Source organism: Rattus norvegicus, chromosome 15 (genome assembly GCF_021556685.1).
Source record: "Rattus norvegicus strain SHRSP/BbbUtx chromosome 15, alternate assembly SHRSP_T2T, whole genome shotgun sequence".
NCBI lineage: Eukaryota > Metazoa > Chordata > Mammalia > Rodentia > Muridae > Rattus > Rattus norvegicus.
Genome location: NC_141548.1, coordinates 31,787,156 through 31,805,508, shown reverse-complemented (window position 1 = coordinate 31,805,508; position 18,353 = coordinate 31,787,156). Strand labels below are relative to the sequence as shown.

Here is an 18,353-nt window from a genome sequence, read left to right as displayed (position 1 = left end):
TTTTGGAATACAGTTGAACACTGGTTGAGACCAAAAACCAGTCTCAGATTCAACCAGTCTCAGACTCAAGACAGTTCTCCTGCCTTGGCCTACTGAGTGCTGGGATTGTAACTGTGAGCCACACAGACCAGCTTGAATGGTCATGTGACCACATCCTAGGGCCTAGGATACCATGTGACAGTCTTTTAGTCTCCATAAAAGAGCAGATCACAGAGGGTTTATGCAGACAAAGATGTCTTCTCCTGTGAAAGGACTTCACATATACTGAAGGAAGAGAAAGAAAGAAATGCCCACCAGAGCGGAGCCCTTTTATCTGCTTCTCCACCTGATGTTTACATTTGAGTTTGATGTGGGGGAGCTATTTCTCTCCTTGATTTTATTTCTGTATGTATCTTTGAAGGAAAATGTGTTTGAAAGAAGAATGGGGAGAATGTGTGTACATGTGCGAGTGTGCGCACACATGTGTGTATACATATATGTGGGTGTATACATATATGTATATGCATATATACATATGTGTATACCTATGTGCATATACATGTGTGTATACATATATGTGTGTATATATACATGTGTGTATACGTGTGTGTGTATATACCTTTGTGTATACATGTGTGTATGTGTGTATACATGTGTGTATGTGTATACATGTGTGTATGTGTGTATACGTGTGTGTGTGTGTGTGTGTGTGTGTGTGTGTGTGTGTGTGTGTGTGTGCGCATCCATTCTGCCTCTCAGCATCCTGAATACTTCACATTGCATTTTGTTTTCTTTTTTTCGGAGCTGGGGACTGAACCCAGTGCCTTGTGCTCGCTAGGCAAACGCTCTACCGCTGAGCTAAATCCCCAACCCCAACATTGCATTTTTTTAGTTTGAAAGCTAATGGCAAATTTTACATGTGAGAGGAATAGAGAGTTACAATGTGAATTATTTTCTTCCCCTTTACTTCATAACTGTATGCCTGGCCCTGGATTACAAATTAGACTTTGGGACCAGGCATCGTGTTACAAACCTGGGCTCTAAGCACTCAGAAAGCAGAGATGGTTGGACTGATGCAAGTTCAAGGAACAGCCTAGTCTGCTGATCTGTATATCAATTTTAGGGTAGTTAACTAAACATTGTTCAACCTCACCTTTAATTTTTTTTAATTCAAAAAATTGAAAATAAAACAAACAGTTGAATTTTGGCTTGGAAATGAATGTTTTAGAACTGGATTGAAATGGAGTTCTGGCTGAATTTGGGAAGGAGAACATAGACCTTTATACTTTGGAAAGGTGTTTTTTTTAATATCTATTTTGTTATCTAGTGTGAATTAGTGTTTCACCTGCATGTGCACATGTGCATCACGTGTGTGCCTAGTGCCCTCAAAGATGAGAAGAGGGCTTCAGATTCCCTGGGACTGGAGTTTCAGATCTTTGCAAGCTCCACATAAGTGCTAGCAATTGAACCACCGTCTTCTGCAAGAGCAATAAATGCTCTTAGCATTGACCTAACTCTCCAGCCCAGACTTAACACTTCTTACCTCACTAATTCCACACCACTCAAGAAAGGTGGGTTCCTGGAAGGTTGTCAAGCCTGTGGGCTGAGGCAAGCTCTCTGGTTTTTGCCTTCTCACCTAGATCTGGCTAGTTTCTGCTTCTTCCCTCAGGCACTGAGTGGAGAGCTGGGAAGAGCAGGAGCCAGCCCTCAGAGCACCTGTGGACCTCCTTTCCACCCTCAGTATAGAAAAAATGAAGCCATTAGGAAGATGTGTGTCAGGGGCTGTCCCTCCTCTCCTCCTGCTACATCCAATGCACATGACCCAGGAGCCCCCTTTCTGTGATGGCTGTTGGCCTTTCTCTGAGAGAACTCCAACCCCTGAGCATGCAGAAATGGATTAGTGGAAAGAACGCCAGATTAAGCATCAGGAGACAGCTTTCAAGATCCAATTTTACCCATCAGTAGCTGAGGAATTTAGAGAAAGCCACTTAACCCCAGTCTCTTGGTCAGTAAAGTGGAGAGAGGAATCCCAGTCTTCTCTCTTCTCCCTGAATTCTACAAGGTGATTCTGAGGGTCATATGACACCACCGAGAGGGAGGCCTGGGGAACAGAGCGCTGAGGCTTTGCACGTAATGTACTCTCGTAAGCTATGTCTAGACAACTGACCGTTTTATAGATCTGTTTCATGTTCTCCAACAAGGGTGGGGCTGTTGTGTCCACGTAGAAACCAGCTTCCAGGACTGTTGTTTCCGTTCATAAGTGTTTTCTTTTCTCTTAAGTCAGGGACTCACCATATAGCCCAGGTTAGCCTGGAGTTCCTGATCCTCCTGCCTCAGCTTCCCATGTGTTGGGATTCCAAGTATATGTCACACCATACCCAGCCCATAGTCCTAAGTCATCATGGTGTATGACCACAATCTGTCCACAAGAATTTGCCCTTTGGCTCCTTTTTGAAGTGTTCTAGTTGACAGGTTGGGTCTGGAAATTTGAGCACATTTCCAGTCCTATCTTTTTAACCAATTCTAAGAGCCTGTTTTCTTAGAACGTGCATACCCAGTCAGAGTGTCCTGAGATTCAGTATTTGCTCCAACGGTCACTACTACCTAGCCTCACATAATTCATTTGCTTCTCTGAGACTTCTTTTCCCCTGCTGATGCTATCTGACCCTATACAACTTCTCTAAGGCGTAAACTAGACTGGGACACTCCTTGTCAGCTCTCGGCCCTTCACCCTGCTCTGGGAAGAGTTATTACTGGACACACCTGCCTAGAGATCATGGAGTCATTTTAGAACCAGATCAGAGAAAAAACCCTAGTGAGAATCATGGCTGGACACACCCGCCATCTCAAAGGCTTTTAGGAACCAGACCAGAGATAAAATATAAATGCCAGCTGTCCTGACCTCACTGTGTCCTTGTGCCTCATGCAGGGAACATCATTGGCTCCGGAATCTTCGTCTCACCAAAGGGTGTGCTGGAGAACGCTGGCTCGGTGGGCCTTGCTCTCATTGTCTGGATCGTGACGGGTGTCATCACGGCTGTGGGAGCTCTCTGCTATGCTGAACTAGGTGTCACCATCCCTAAATCTGGAGGTGATTACTCCTATGTCAAGGACATCTTCGGAGGACTGGCTGGGTAAGCAAACATCTGGAGGCCTGAGTGGTCTAACATGGATATCAAACCTTGTGGATATGACACTGTGTCTGAAAGATGTACTGTGTTGTCCTTGTAGCTATCCTGGGAAGCACATGGCCCACGGACTGTAGGTTGATGCCACCGGTAAAGAAAAAGGAAAAGGAAAAATCTGGGACAGAAGGGTCAGATCCGAAGAGCCCAAGGACAGAAGTTTTGAGGGTCCAGTGCGTTGCTACTCATAGAATCAGTAGATGAAACCAGGTTACAATTCTTATCGCTACTTGAACTTGATAGACAAGATTCTATAGGCAAGGTGGATGACAACGGTGACCACAGAGTTCTAGGAAAAGCAGTCACAAAAAGCCCACTCCATGACACAGGAGAGTGACGCCCTAGAGAGGAAACATCCTTACTCTTACATTGCCAAGCATAATGGCCTCCTCCAGAGTCACCCTTAGGTTGTCTTGGCTTCCCTAACCCTGACTGAGGAAACCATCCATCACTAAAGAGCCAAGAGGTGTGCAAGGCACTTCTCCTGCAAATTCCTACTTGATACCTTACTGGCCATTGCATATGTAACCACGCCCTTCGTATGTTCTTACTACCAGAATTCTGGGGTTGCATATTTCATTTTTCCACCCTTGGATATAGAGGGCTAAAGTTGCAGAGGTTAAAGGAGAAAGGAGAGAACTTAAACCCCAGAACTTGTGTCATTAGGAGCTTGAAATGTATGTAGGTCTTTTCTGTGACACCATGCCGAGAGCATTACAAAGGGCTTTGGGGTAGGGCAAGCCTCTTCAGTATCTCTGAAAACAAAAGGGGAAATGCACCTTTAACCCACTGGTATTTGCTCCTTTGCTCACGACTCCCCCCCTATCTCTGCCCCTTGCCTGGATTTTCTGCTGATGCCTCTGGCTCGCTGCCATGCCAGGCAATGATTTTCCTGTTCTTCCTGCAGGTTCCTGCGGCTATGGATTGCTGTGCTGGTGATCTACCCCACCAACCAAGCTGTCATCGCCCTCACCTTCTCCAACTATGTGCTGCAGCCACTCTTCCCTACCTGCTTCCCCCCTGAGTCTGGCCTGCGACTCCTGGCTGCCATCTGCCTGTGTAAGTGATATCTGACCTTTATTTCAGCATCTTTCAGTCGTCCTGGCGACCTCATATCTTGGCTTTTGTCCCCACCCCACTCCCCACCTCTCTCTCTCTCTCTCTCTCTCTCTCTCTCTCTCTCTCTCTCTCTCTCTCTCTCTCCCTCTCACTGTGTCCCATTCCATATGAACATACTTTGGATGAGTGGATTCTCCATGCAGTTACCTAGTGTTGCCTAGAACGTATGGTGGCAGGGGGCTGGTGAAATGACTCAGCGGTTAAAAGCACCAACTGCTCTTCCAGGGGTCCTGAGTTCAATTCCCAGCAACTACAAGATGGTTTATAACCATCTGTAATTAGATGGGTTGGGGATTTAGCTCATTGGTAGAGCACTTGCCTAGCAAGCACAAGGCCCTGGGTTCGGTCCTCAGCTCTGGGGAAAGGAGGAGGGGGGGAAGGGTGGAAGAGGAGGAGGAATTTAGGAGACAAAGGTAAAAGGCTATTGGGCTAGAGACCGCCTAGGCTACATAGTAAAAACCTATCATCACATACAAACAATGTGTGTAAAGATCTCCTTGGAGACACAGCGGCTTTGGATCACTTTCACCTTTGCTATCTGATTTCTGATTCAAGCCTCCTGATGAATCCATGAGGTAAGCTGGGCCATTGTTATTCTTTCCTAAGATAGATCAGACCGATAGCCAAGGGCAAGTGACTTCCCCTAAGAGGCAGACTCCCGTTTGGAGTCCAGGGCTTCTGAGTCCTTGGCATCCCGGCACCGTGGTGCAGGCTTCTACAGCTGCTGAGGGGAAGACCCCCATAACGTCATGGCAAGCAGTTGTAAAAGCAGCTGAGAAATGGCCACCTTACACACATTTTAAACGGTGCCAGAGGAGAGTTTGTCCCTTGTCCATGGCCTGGGTGGGTAATATTTGCTTGGTTTTGGGTTTTTTGGGGGGGGTTGTTTTTTGGGGGTTTTTTGAGACAGGGTTTCTCTATATAGCCCTGGCTTTCCTAGAGATCAATATTTAGACCATGCTGGCCTCAAACTGACAAGAGACCTGCCTGCCTCTGCCTCCTGATCACCAGGATTAAAGGTGTGTGCCCCGTGCCTAGGTTGTTTCGTTTCGTTATTTGCTTTAAGCAGAGGAAAAACGTTGTGGACAAGGTCAGGATTTAATGGGCTGCAATGAAAACTCAGAATGGGAAGATGGTGGCGCTGGGAAGATGGACTGGGCTACTCCATGTCTACTCAAACACTTACTCCCCCAGCAAATGTTTGTGTCAGAGGCCACACTTACAGAGTTGGCTCAGGGCTTGACTTCCCACAGTCTCTGACTGTGGGAACCGACCTTGCTGTTCATTTTCAGGTTCAGACATTGTCCTTCTGTCTTGCTGGGGTGATGAGGGAGAGAGGACATACACCACTCTAGACAAGCTCCCGGGACAGGCATCCAAGACCTTAGCAAGAGCATCTTGTTTGGCAGTGGAGGTTGGCCGTGACGTAGACCGCACACCTAGGCAAGCATAGAGCTGAAACCCTTGTTTGGGGGCAGTAGACACATGTGTGGGCTGGCCTGCTTACAGACCCAGAGGTAAAGGAGAGCGTGCCCCAAATTCAGGCTCTAAGCACCCTCAATTCTATTCCACACATTCTGACTGTCTGGTAGAGCTGCTGTCTGCCTCCTCATGAGACTGGGATCCTATGTCGTCATGCTGTACGTGCCTCGGAGGGTGTTTGTTAGGAGCACGGAGCATTCTGACCCAGGGTCCTCCTGAAGGGGAGTTGGAGTATATGGATATATGGGCCCCTTGGCCTTGCTTCATAGCAGGATCTGGAGCTGGGACAGCATGGGAATGTAGGAAAAGTTGCTGTTTCTGTCACCAGACTAGCTAACAGGGAGGAAGAAGGAAGTACACGAGTGCTGGCCGCTGCTATTTCGCTGTCTTGTGCACACAGGCAGCTTCCTCCTTTTTGCTGATGCTGCTAAAGTCTCAGACAAGAGGGCTCCTCTGAGCTTCTAGAAACCCAGAACTCCACAGTTGAGTGGTCCCTCCCCTAGGAGAGGAGCCAGGCCACAGTATGCAGTTCTTTTACAACAGACCGACCATGGGTTTGACATTTTACACAAAGATGCTGGAGTATCGAGGTCTACACACACACACACTCACACACACACAACACACACTCACACACACATACACATACATACACACTCACACAGACACACTCACACACACACAGACACACACACTCACACACACACTCTCATACACATACACTCACACACATACACATACATACACTCACACACACAGACACACACACCCTCACACACATACACATACACACACTCACACACAGACACACTCACACACCCTCACACACACATACACATACACACTCACACACAGACACACTCACACACACTCACACACATATACACACACAGACACACACACAAACACATACACATACATACACACTCACGCACACTCACACACACAGACATACACACATACACACATACACACACTCACACACACACTCACATACACATACACACACACTTACACACAGACACACACACATATAAACACACACTCACACATACACATACACACATACACACCACAGAGTCCAGAAAGGTCTCAGCCCTTCCAGGTGATAAGAAAACCTCTTCTCTAGTCAGCTCCAGAGAAGCAGGCTGCGTACAGTACACTCCATTCCCCCGACCCCCGACATACACACTGCCCAGACAAGTCACTTGATGCCTCCTTTTCCTGCTTTCAAAGATCTAATAAAGTCTGTGTGGCCTGTCCTCTGCCTCCCGAGTGCAGCTGCAAGGAAATTGCCCCCATCTGAACAGAGCCAGTCTTGTCCTCTGAGAATAATAATTTTTCACTGTCCTTGAGGTATGTCTCTAGATATTATTCCAGCACAAAAAAAAATCTTAAACCCAAATTTATTCCTCCTACTTCCGTTAGGGACTAGCAGAGATGGAGAACAGGTCCCAGATGCTTTGAGTCTGTGTACAGAGGTTCTGTTTCCTAGTTTGTTGAATGTCGTTTTGTTTTGGGAGATGGGGGTCTTGCTGTATAGCCCAAGTTAGCTTTGAATTTGCTATGTACCCCTGGCTGACCTCAAACTTGTGTCAGTCCTCCTGCCTCAGCTTCTCTGGTGCTGGAATCAGAAGGTCTGCCTCTCCTCCTAGTACTTTATTAACCCCCCCCCCCCCTACAGCGTTCTTCAAAAAGTCTCTCAAGGTAGCATGAGTTGAAAAGGGTTTGTGGGTGCCATGCTCTCAACCTGGGGCAGGGGAACTTTTGAAACAAAATTTTTCTTTTGTTTGTTTGTTTGGTTGGTTGGTTTGGTTTGGTTTTTAAGACAGGGTTTCTCTGTGCAGCCCTGGCTATCCTGGAACTCACACTACAGACCAGGCTGGCTTCCAGCTCAGAGATCGGCCTCCTGAGGACAAGGTTTTTCGATGTAGCTCGGGCTGGCCTGAAGTGCAGTGTGTAGAACAGGCAATCCCGGAACTCTCTGTGTTGACCAGGCTGGCCTCATCACCTTGAACTTGTAGCTTCCCCACGTCTTAGGCTGTACATGCTGAGATCACAGGCCTGGATCCTCACATCTGTCAACTCCACCCCCTGCCTTGTGACAGGGTCCACCTTGTAGCCCAAGCCACCCTTGAATTAACTATGTAACCTGGCTTGGAGCTCATCATTCTCCTGCCTCGGGTTCTTGACGGCAGACTTCACTGTGAGTGAGGTGCCACATGGCACTGCTATTATGACAACTTTTATTCCAGCACTCCTTCGTCTCACCTCTGCCCCATCATCCAGCGCACCCCAGCCTCTTAGCAGGTGCCTGGTGAGCCAGCTGGGTCAGTCAGTCTCCGCCCACATTGGAGAGGGAGGCAGGGAGTCCGCCACCTTCTACATGGCTTTGAGGAGAAGCAGCAGCAGCAGCAGCAGCAGGACCTTGACACAGGAAGCTCTGCTTTCCTCGGTCTCCTTTGGCTGGCGACTGACTCATGAGAGGTTTGAAGAAAGGCCACCCTCTGAGCAGCAATCTGTAATGCAGGGTCGAGGAAGGAGATTGCCCAAGGCTAGTGTTTACTGCGGGAGGGAGGAGAAGAGGTCGGCCTGGTTCTGGAGCGGGACCATTTTTGGAAGATCTCTGAAGAGAAATGAAGTTGGGACAAGCCAGATGGGAGTGGAGAGGCAGTAAGAACCTGATGTAACTGGCTTGCCTGCCCAGAGCCTGGAGGGGGTTGGGGAGAGGACAAGGGGAAAGAAGGAACTGCAGATTTGGACCTGCTTGTGCAACCACAGCGCTGTGAGTTATTTTATTATTTAGGTCAAAGCTGATTATTCACAGCTGAGTCAGCAGAATATCCCCGGTCACCAGGCAGGGAAAAAAAAAAAAAGAAAGCATTTTACATTTTAATTTGATGAAAAGCATTTCTCTCTGGTCTCCCGAGCAAGCACATTGAGGGGGAGTAGGCAGGGGATTGAGAAGTGTTAAAACTCAGTTTTGGCACGCCTGCCCTTGTTGTTTGTTTCTTTTGATTATCTCGGAAGCAAGTGGCTGAGTCTCCAGTAGAAGAGTGAAATAAAACGTAAAAAAGAGGCACAGTGAACTGATCTCACCTTTGCCCTCATCCTGCCCCTGCATGGTGGTTCTGGTAAAGGCAGGCTGATTCTCTTATGGTTCCAGTCCTTCTGTGGAGGTAGGAGCGAGGCACGCAGGTGTAGGTGTGGGCTGCTTCCTCTCTGACTTGCCCTTTTGTCATGGGGTCCCATCTTCTCTCTATTACATGACCTTCTAGAGTTAAAGAACAAATTAGAGCCCAGAAACAAAAGCCAAGAGAGCAGATCAGAAGTTTCAAACCGACCATCCTTATATAACTGTGGTTCTCAGCCTTCCTAACACTGTGACACTTTAATACAGTTCTTTTTGTCCTGGTGACCCTCAGCCATAAAATGATTTTCATTGCTCTTTCATAACTGTAATGTTGCTACTGTTATTAATCTTAATGCAAATATCTGTATTTTCCCATGCTCTTAGGTGACCCCCAGGGAAAAGGCCATTTGACCCTCCAAGGGGATTGCCACCCACAGGTTGAGAACCACTGCTGTAACGTCAGTCGAGGGAGACACGGGATTAAGAGAATCATTGATTAGCTTCACCTCAAATCATTTTGTTAGTTCTTTGTATTAGGATTAGGGGAGAGGGAATTTGTCATACTGATTGACTGTGACATCTGTGGAAATTATGGCCATTATCTCTCTAATCCCGGGCCTTAGAGGGTCAGGTGAAGTTTACTGATGGCTTGGTAGCACGGATGACTTCATCTTGAGGTTCAGCCTGGTGTGTTGAGGCCCCAGCTTGGGGGTTTAGTGCAAACATGACCTCCTGTAACGTTCAGTTAACAGCTATTATAAACAGATTGACTGTAATGACATGGTGGGTGCCCTTTCACAGTCTCCCATCTGTGTCTTGGCCAGAGGTTGGAGGTGTACTGGGGATAAGCCTAAGGTCTTAATCACATGTTGGGCAAGCTTTCTACCTCCAAGGCACACCCTAACCCTCCTCTAAGAATCATGTTTCCCAACTGTTTGGCTTCTGCCTCTCTTTCTCTTGGAGATCGGTGTGCATTTAAGATAATTCCTGGTTCCATTCATTTCTTTGGGGACTAAAGTCACTGCCCACATTTTAATGACAGTGTTGTCACATAGACTTCTGGTAGATCTTACCCTAAAGAAATTCCTTCTTCCTCATCCTGTGGAGAAAGGAGCACATAGCACCCTGTGTGCATAGCAGAAGGGAAATGCGTCTTATCCTGGACTCCATCTCTCCTCCGAGATTTCTGAGATTGCTGTTCCAACGCTGCACAATTCTCTCCATTCCTTGAGCTATCTGGAAGGGAAAGAACTTCAGGCATTTCTTCTAACCTTCTCAATCCCTGTGCAGAGGCCCAGACCGCCTGGAGCAGGACGCTGCCCTGTTTTGCAAGTCTCCATGACACAAGAGGATTCAGCATCCAAATCCCTTGAGCTCAGTCCATCTTCTCTTGAGCCTTCATAGTCTCTAGACTCAAACTTCTCATCTGAAAACATTAAGCATTGCCCAGACACCTGGGTGGCACTTCCTTCTTGTCTTTCTCTTGTCCCAGAAGAGTTCTCAGGACAGTGGGCAACAGCAGAACTTGAAGGATAGCCTTATACTAGGCAAGGAAGAGCATACATATACACACATATGCACACACACACACACACACACACACACACATATACATACACATATACATATGAATGAATGGGGAATACTCAAGGCATTTGAGCAGTAACACATGATTCGTTGAGGAATAATATGTACTAATGTTGACACTGGATGAATGATGAGTGAAGCTTGAAACATGAAGAGAAACAGGCTTAGCATTTGTCCAGGCTACAAAGGAGGTGGTGGCCTAAACTCAAAGAGTCTCACAAAGTCTCTGTGCCATGAGAAGCAGGAAGTTTTTGCAGTGGAAGCAACTAGCATATTGGACCTTTTTACCATGGTGGCGATGGGCAGTTATTCCAACTGCATTCCCTCTCTCCCCACCTTCCAATCCTCCCAGACTCCTGATGTGTGCTGAGCAGGTTTCTGCTTAGAAGTCTTCCTTGGGATGACCATCCCAAGATTCTACTAAAATGCCTGCTGTAAAACAATGGAACCAAGGGAGGGGTGTGGCTCAGTGGTAGAACACTTGCCTAGAGGGCACAAAGGCCCTTGGTTTTGATCCCCAGCACCAGGTCAAAGAGAAGAAGGAAAGAAAACATTAGTAACTCAGATAAGTCTGACGCCTCTTGGGAAGTACTATTGAGAGGAGCATTACAACACTGTCCAACAGTTCTTAAGTAACACAACATACCAGATAAACTGTTCTCAATAGATAGGATATTGAAACAGACCAGAGAGAGAGAGAGAGAGAGAGAGAGAGAGAGAGAGAGAAAGAGAGAGAGAGAGAACACTTCATTCTGCCAAGCATTGTAATATACACATGCAATCCCAGCATTCAGAGGCTAAGACAGGAGAAGTACCACAAGTTTGAGGCCAGCCTGGACTACATAGTAAGCTCCAGGCTAACCCTAGGCTCTAGACTCTAAAACAACACTTGAAAATAACCAGGCAATGTTCAGCATAAGTCAGAAAACCATGTTGGCTGGGGCAGGAAAATGTTCTCGTGGTCCTTCTGATAGGACCATGACATAGGACTATAGGTAGTTTAATGCAGTCACAGTATAGAATAAGCAGTAAGAAATCTAACAGGAGACCAGGCCTGGTAGTGCACCCCTCTAATCCTAGCACTCAAGAGGCAGAGAGGCAGGAAATCTTTGAGTTCAACACCAGCCTGGTCTACATAGCAATTTCTGGGATATCCAGGGCTACACAGAGAGACTCTGCCTAAAAAAAGAAAACAAAGAAATATGATAGAAGTGTGGATCCAGTTATGAAGGGATCAACTCTGCCCCCAAGGTAGTGGGAAGGCACCGGAAGGGTTTCAAAGCAGAGGAATGGCATTATCAGAATTGCATTTAGAGGAATCTCAAATGGGTGGGCCTTGGGAAAAAGGCCAGGGGAGAGGAAACTGATTCCATTGTAGTCACAGGCATCTCCATTAGAAATGTCTACGAGGGGTTGGGGATTTAGCTCAGTGGTAGAGCGCTTGCCTAGCAAGCACAAGGCCCTGGGTTTGGTCCCCAGCTCCGAAAAAAAGAAAAAAAAAAAAAAAAAGAAATGTCTACGAGGTGACTCAGTGGCATCACTGAGGAGAGAAGAGTTAATGTATTTGGTGTTTAGGAAAGAAATCACCAGGACTGCTGAGTATGGTGGCACAAGCCTTTGATATCAGCACTCAGGAGGCAGGGGCAGGCTGACCTTTGTGAGTTCAAGGTTCACCAAGTCTACATCGATAGTTCCGGGCCAGGCAGGACTACATAATGAGACCCTGTCTCAAAAAATGCAAAGAGAATTGCCAGGACTGGGTAGAAGGCAAAGAAGGCACATTTTTATTTCAATGGGGATATATGTAAACTCATCAAGGATGATACTAGATCTTGTTTTAATGTTTTCACACTGCTCTCAGTAGTTGGATACTGTCCCTTGTCACCCTTCCACTCTCAAGAGCCATTCCTAGGACTTGGAGAAGATATCCCCTGGGCCTTTGGACTTTACAACTCCAGGGACAGAATAAATGCTTAGTACCACTTCCCTTTCAGACCGGGCCTCGGGGTGTTGCTTTTTCTTGTTGCCCTGGAATTGAGGGCATCTCGGTCACATTGGTCATATGCGTCTTTCAGGGACTCAGTCTTGATCTCCAATAGAAAGAACAACTCCTGGCACAGGGCCTGATATTTGAAATATCATAGTAAATAATTACATATATCACAGAGAACATGGGGGCCATGTTCCCTAGAGACTTCTTGGTGCTAAATACGTGGAGCCACTGGTTTGGGTCCAGCCAGGCTGTGGCCCTCCACTGGTCTCCTGAGAAGTCTTTCTAGTTTCACTGGGCTTGGGTTCCACCTCTGTTAGCATCTTTTGTAACCTCCAGCTTTCTTATCTCTCCCGGACTGGAGTTTGCTCCCATCCTGAAAGCTGTGTGTGGAGTGAAGGGTTTGTGTCCAGGGCTGTTTCTACCATGTTGGGGGAGGCTTGAGGGTTCCTGAAACGAGTCTTCTGGGAGTTCAGCTTCCAACAGGAAGATCCCCCTTACTCGCTTATGCCGACCTAGAAGCTTGGGCCCTCTTCTACCTTTCTGTTACCTCTCTCAAGGAGCACTCTGTTTTTCCCAGGGGAACCCATAGGTGTAGTTACAAAATCATCTGCTGGTCTGCTGAACTCTGAAAGATTAACGTTATATGCCACATTTACATCACATGCCAGAGAGCATGAACTCAGAGGGCTTACAGGATTATGAGGGTGAGGCCTACTGGTTCTGAATGAAAGGAAGTACAAGTTAAGTTCCTTTGACAAGTCTGAGTACTAGCTGCCCTCATGGTTGGGTTATAACTGAACCATGTGGGGAACTTACAGCCAGTTTATATATAAATCTTGGTGAACACCGAGTCCATGAACCTCTAATCTGAGAACCTAACAGCCCTCCTAGGACCCACACCCGCTTCCCTGAGACTGAATGATACAGTCAAACTCTGCTGGGCAGACCTAACAAAAGCAGCCATTAACCTTGCTCTGGGTCTGGACCTTCAGCTCTGAGATCCAGGGACTGAGACAATAAGAAACTTCAGACACAGTTGGAAAGGTATGGACTAGGGTTAAAATGAGGCTCCCTGGGTTGAGAATTTAGCTCAGTGGTAAGCAAGCGCAAGGTCCTGGGTTCGGTCCCCAGCTCCAGAAAAAAAAAAAAAAAAAATGAGGCTCCCTGCATGGAATTCCTGTTCTCCCAGCATCTTGGTTTTTATCTCTCAACCCAGCTCAGAGCCGTACTGTAGAAAGAATACTCAGCTCTTGGAAAACGCTGAGCTAGGTGTTCAGACTTCTTGGCTAAACTAAGTACTGAGTGGTGATTCAGCAGGAACTGCAGGTCCAGCATCTGGCCCTGGAGAGAAAAGGATATGAAGGAAGGGGAAGGGAGGAGGAGGTGGCCCAGCAGGAGCTCAAAGCGTCCAGGAGTAGCTGTGCCGGGCATGACCTCCAGAAACACTGGCTGGCCAGCTAACTGCTTGTCCTTGGAGCAGAGAGGAAACGCTCAAAGAACCTCTCTTCCTACAAAAGGGAGTTCTGAAGTTTCTAAATTATCATCAAGATGAAAAGGACTGAGGAAGGAACATATACTCCGCTATGGTGGGCAAGATCTATTTCAAAACCAAACCACTACTGTACACATCACAGCAGCTCTCAGGATCAAAGCGTCGTTTATGAAGAAAGGCCGGCTTTGATGGTTGGTTGCCGTCTCTCCGGTTTGATGCTTTGTTTTCCGGAGTCGGGTTATTTACATCTATAACTTCCCGCCGTCACGTTGTGTCACATGTTCAACAATGCCAACGTTTGTTGTAGGTAGGCAGGGTGCCTGAAGACTTTATGATGTGACTCCTCACCCACCCCCCCACCCCACCCCACCCCACCCCCCGTGTGAGAACTGTCTGGGCGATGGCGCATACTTGTGTTCCCAGCACTGGGGAGGCAGATGCAGGGGGACGAGGAGTTCCCAGCCAAACTTAACCACACAGTGAGTTCGAGGCCTGCTTCAGCTCCATAAGATCCTACCTTAAAAAAACAACCAAATAAACAAACTGTTTCACCAGAGACGATTCTGGGGTAGTTCTTAGAAGCTAATTCTGCTTCCCACTTTTTTTTTTTTTTTTTCCGGAGCTGGGGACCGAACCCAGGGCCTTGCGCTTGCTAGGCAAGTGCTCTACCACTGAGCTAAATCCCCAACCCCCTGCTTCCCACTTCTACCCTACCTCTTTGAGGAGGAACAGATGCTGACTCCTACAGCTTTCAGGGCAGAACCGGACCTTATCTCAGCCTCAGGTTGTGTGCCTTAGAACTCAAAGCACTATTTTCTTTGCCTATCAGTGCTATTGGCAGATAGCAGCAGGTACCTCCTAGATCTGGAAAGGGATGAGGTTAGACATGCCAGTGTTTCCGTGAATAGAAACACGTGCCCAGTTCCTCCTCTGAGTAGTAGAGGAGGCCAAGGAACTCTGTCCAGCCTATCAGAGTGCAGAGAGTGGCCACACCCTCTCCGGTCACTGGGCCAGTGCCCCAGCAGCCTTACAGGCACCCTGCGGGGCTGTGCACGCTGGCATCACCTTGGCCTTCTGCTGTGGCTCCAGAGCCACAGAAACAGAGGATGTTGGCCAGAGTATAGCAGAGAAGTGCGTGAGTGCCCTAGCCTGCGGTGAGACTGTGACCCCGAATTTTCTGGCACACCACTCGCCCTGGCCAGGTGGAAGCTATAACTGGTTCGGAGGACTGGGTGCTCCATCCCGGAGAGGTGCTTGTTTTGAAGTTCTGGAGTAGAACGGGGTGTACTGGTTTCTACATAGTGGTGCCACGGCTTCCCCATTTCAGCAGCTGTCTGCTTATTTCTTTGCGTCTTTCTTTTCTCTATCCTGCCCCACCCCAGCTCCTTTTCTGTCTCTTTGTGTTTCTCCCCCATGCCTCCTACACTGTTGTTCACGTTCTTTCCTTCTTCTCCATCTGTCTTTTTGACTCTGGTACATCCACACATCTTCCACCACAACCTTTCCCTTCCCTCCTTCCTTCCCTCCCTCCCTTCCCTCCCTCAGTCCCTCCTTCCCTTCCCTTCCTCCCTTCCTTCCTTCCTTCCTTCCTTCCTTCCTTCCTTTAAGACAAGGTTTCTTTATATAACTTTAGCTACCCCGGAACTCAGTGGATAAATCAGCCTGACCTCAGGTTTGCCTCCATCCTCCTAAGCTAGGATTGCCAGTGTGTGTCACCCTACCTAGCCACCCCCTGCCCAGCTTCCTATGCCACTTTCCCTTCCCTATGAAGACGAGGAGAAGCCTACTGGCAATATTAAACTGAGATAAGCTCTTCCAAGATGCCTCCAGACCAGTCCTGACCAAGAAAGTCAAATGGAACCAGGAAGGATGGTGCATAGCTGTAACAATGGAACTCCTGAGATTGGAGTGAGTTTGAAGGCAATAGACTACATTATAGTAAGACCCTACTTAAAAAATAAAATCACGGAGGGTTAGGAAGATGTCTCACCGAGTAAAGTGCTGGCTGCATAAATGTGAAGACCTGAGTTCCCGTCACCACAGCATTCATTTAAAAAGCCAGAGGTAAACAGCACATACCTGTAATCCCAGCACTGGAGGCAAAGACAGGAGCATCCGGGGTCTTGCTGGCTGGCCAGTCCAGCCAATTGGTAAGTTCAGTGGGATTCTATATGACAAAGTGGGTGGGTAGCAATAAAGACAGCTACCTGATGCTGGCCCCCAGCCTTCATGGACGTGCATGTTTCTTACACATGTGTACATATGCATGGTCTCACATATCTGTGCAGAGAGAGAGAGAGAGAGAGAGAGAGAGAGAGAGAGAGAGAGCAGCTGTGGTGGGGCACACCTGTAATCTCTGCACTTGGGAGGTGCAGACAGAAGGATGAGCAGTTCAGAGCCAGCCTGGGCTCCATGGAGCCAGGCCAGTGTCTTTGGGTGTCTTTAGTTCCAAGTGGTGCTACAGCACATCATGGGTACCTTCAGCAGGAGCTGAGGAGGTGAGTGACCGGGAAGGAGTGGCTAATATATGATGTAATGCCAAGGCCGGCCTTTGGCCTGGAATTGTGAGGGAGGAGGGGGAGGCATCCCATCATGCTTTTGCCACTAAAGTAACTGGGACCTTATTTACATCTAATAAATGAGGTTCTTGATCTCTTAGGGCCGTTCTCAGGAGGCTAGGACTATGCATCTGAGAAGTAGGGCACAGGCCTACATATCTACCTCTGGAGTAAAGCGCTGGCTATAAATCTGGCTCATTTATCTTAAAACAGCAACCTGGCCCCCTCTCCAAATAGCCTTATTCCCCTTTACACCTGTCAGGCCAGAATGGAGAGGAAATCTCAGGACTTCCTGAGAACGATATGGAATGAGCCCTTCCTCAACAAGCAGCCAGAATCCCATGTGCGGAGGCATGCGCCCTTGAAAAAATCATTTCCTAGTACAGTGTTGGGAGGGCCTGTGTTTCATGAGCTTGCACTTCGTGAGCTTTCTTCTGGGAAGGAAGAGAGGCCACCCTAGACACACCCCGATCTCCTCAGTATTGCAGCATTCGCATGCCCTTTGTTCCCTCAGGCAGAAAACAGGTACTCCCCAGAGCAGCACAGTGGCACCCGAGAAAAACTCCCAAATATTTTCTGTGCAGATTTCTCCGTCCTCCATTCAGTGGGCTTTAGTACCAATGGTGAGCCCCCATTTTCGAAGGAAACCATCAGTGATCACTAAGAAAAGAAGAAAAAAAAAAAAAACTTCATGTACAACGGTGCTCCAGGATCTCAGTGGCTACTGCCGAGCCGGGTCGTTAATGGCTGTGGATCAACTCATGGCTTGGCTACTGGCCCTGAGGAGGTCAGCTTTCCATGGAGGCATTCCCTCCTAGCAGCTGGAAGCACCTGGCTTGTAAGCACTAGTCATTTGTTTTATTGTTTTTCCATTTCTGGAGGCTGAGGCACAGTTGACTCTCTTGGCTTCTGGCCCAGTCAAGTCCAGTAGCCCCACACGGTTCCTGCCCCATCCCAAGGCCTCTGATCCCACATCTCTAGACAGCTTGGGTTCCAGAATCCCAGGGTTGGTGATGCGTAGAGGACTATCATGGAAAAGATGAAACCAGTTGGAAATTGAGATCCAACGGGAATAAAGGGAGAAGAGTTGGGAATACAGGAAGAAGTATCCGTGGTCCGTCAATAAGGCAACAGTGCGTAGTATGACCTGGTGTGTGGTGGGACCTCTTTAAAAAGAAGAGCATATGTGTGTGTGCATTCATTCACTGATCCATATTACTGACCTGATAGAATAGAATCTCTTTAAGACTCATCACACGGGGCTGGAGAGGTGGCGCCTGGGTTAGATTGCTAGTAAGGCAGCCCTCAGTTTCTTGTACCGTCTCCTTTCCCAGTTGCACAGATTGGCTTCCGATTGCTGGCCAGCGTGATCCCAAGAAAGATCATGCCCCAGCAGCCTTCATTTTCAGTGGAGATTGAACCCAGGATTTTACATATGGGAGGCAGGTGCTCTGCCATGAACTACACAGTTGCAACTTTCTTTAATTTTTGAGGTAGGGTTTTCCTCGGTTGCCCAAGCTGACCTTGAACCCATCCTCATAGCACACACAGGTTTTGAACTTGCATCCTCCTGCCTCCCCGTCTCCTAAGAAGCTGGGATTCCAGACCTGTCCCACCGAGTCTGCCTCACGTTCTCTTTTTGAGTTTATGTTTATAAACTCAGGAATGTTTATAAACATTTTTTAATTAACCACCTAAAGTTTTAGACAGCAACACGCAGATTACAAGATATCTTCATAGGATGCAATGGCCTGTTTCTAGACACAGGGAGGAAGGGGCAGAGAAGTTGACTGACATGCCCGGGCGTCCTGCTAGCCGTGACTAA

At 47.8% G+C, this 18,353-nt stretch overlaps 1 protein-coding gene and 1 long non-coding RNA gene across 2 annotated transcripts in view; one reads left to right on the top strand and one right to left on the bottom strand.

Annotated features, from left to right (window-relative positions):
• The window catches only part of Slc7a8 (solute carrier family 7 member 8), a 60,218-nt gene that overhangs the window by 15,702 nt on the left and 26,163 nt on the right, over window positions 1-18,353 (top strand). Inside the window, 2 exon segments of the mRNA NM_053442.1 lie at window positions 2,909-3,113; window positions 4,072-4,223. Coding sequence (NP_445894.1) covers window positions 2,909-3,113; window positions 4,072-4,223 — 357 coding nt within the window.
• Window positions 8,530-16,818, bottom strand: LOC148000947 (uncharacterized). The gene is made up of 3 exons (XR_015638788.1): window positions 16,050-16,818; window positions 9,972-10,134; window positions 8,530-9,039 (listed from the first exon to the last, which is right to left on the bottom strand). It is a non-coding gene; the product is annotated as an uncharacterized LOC148000947 (long non-coding RNA).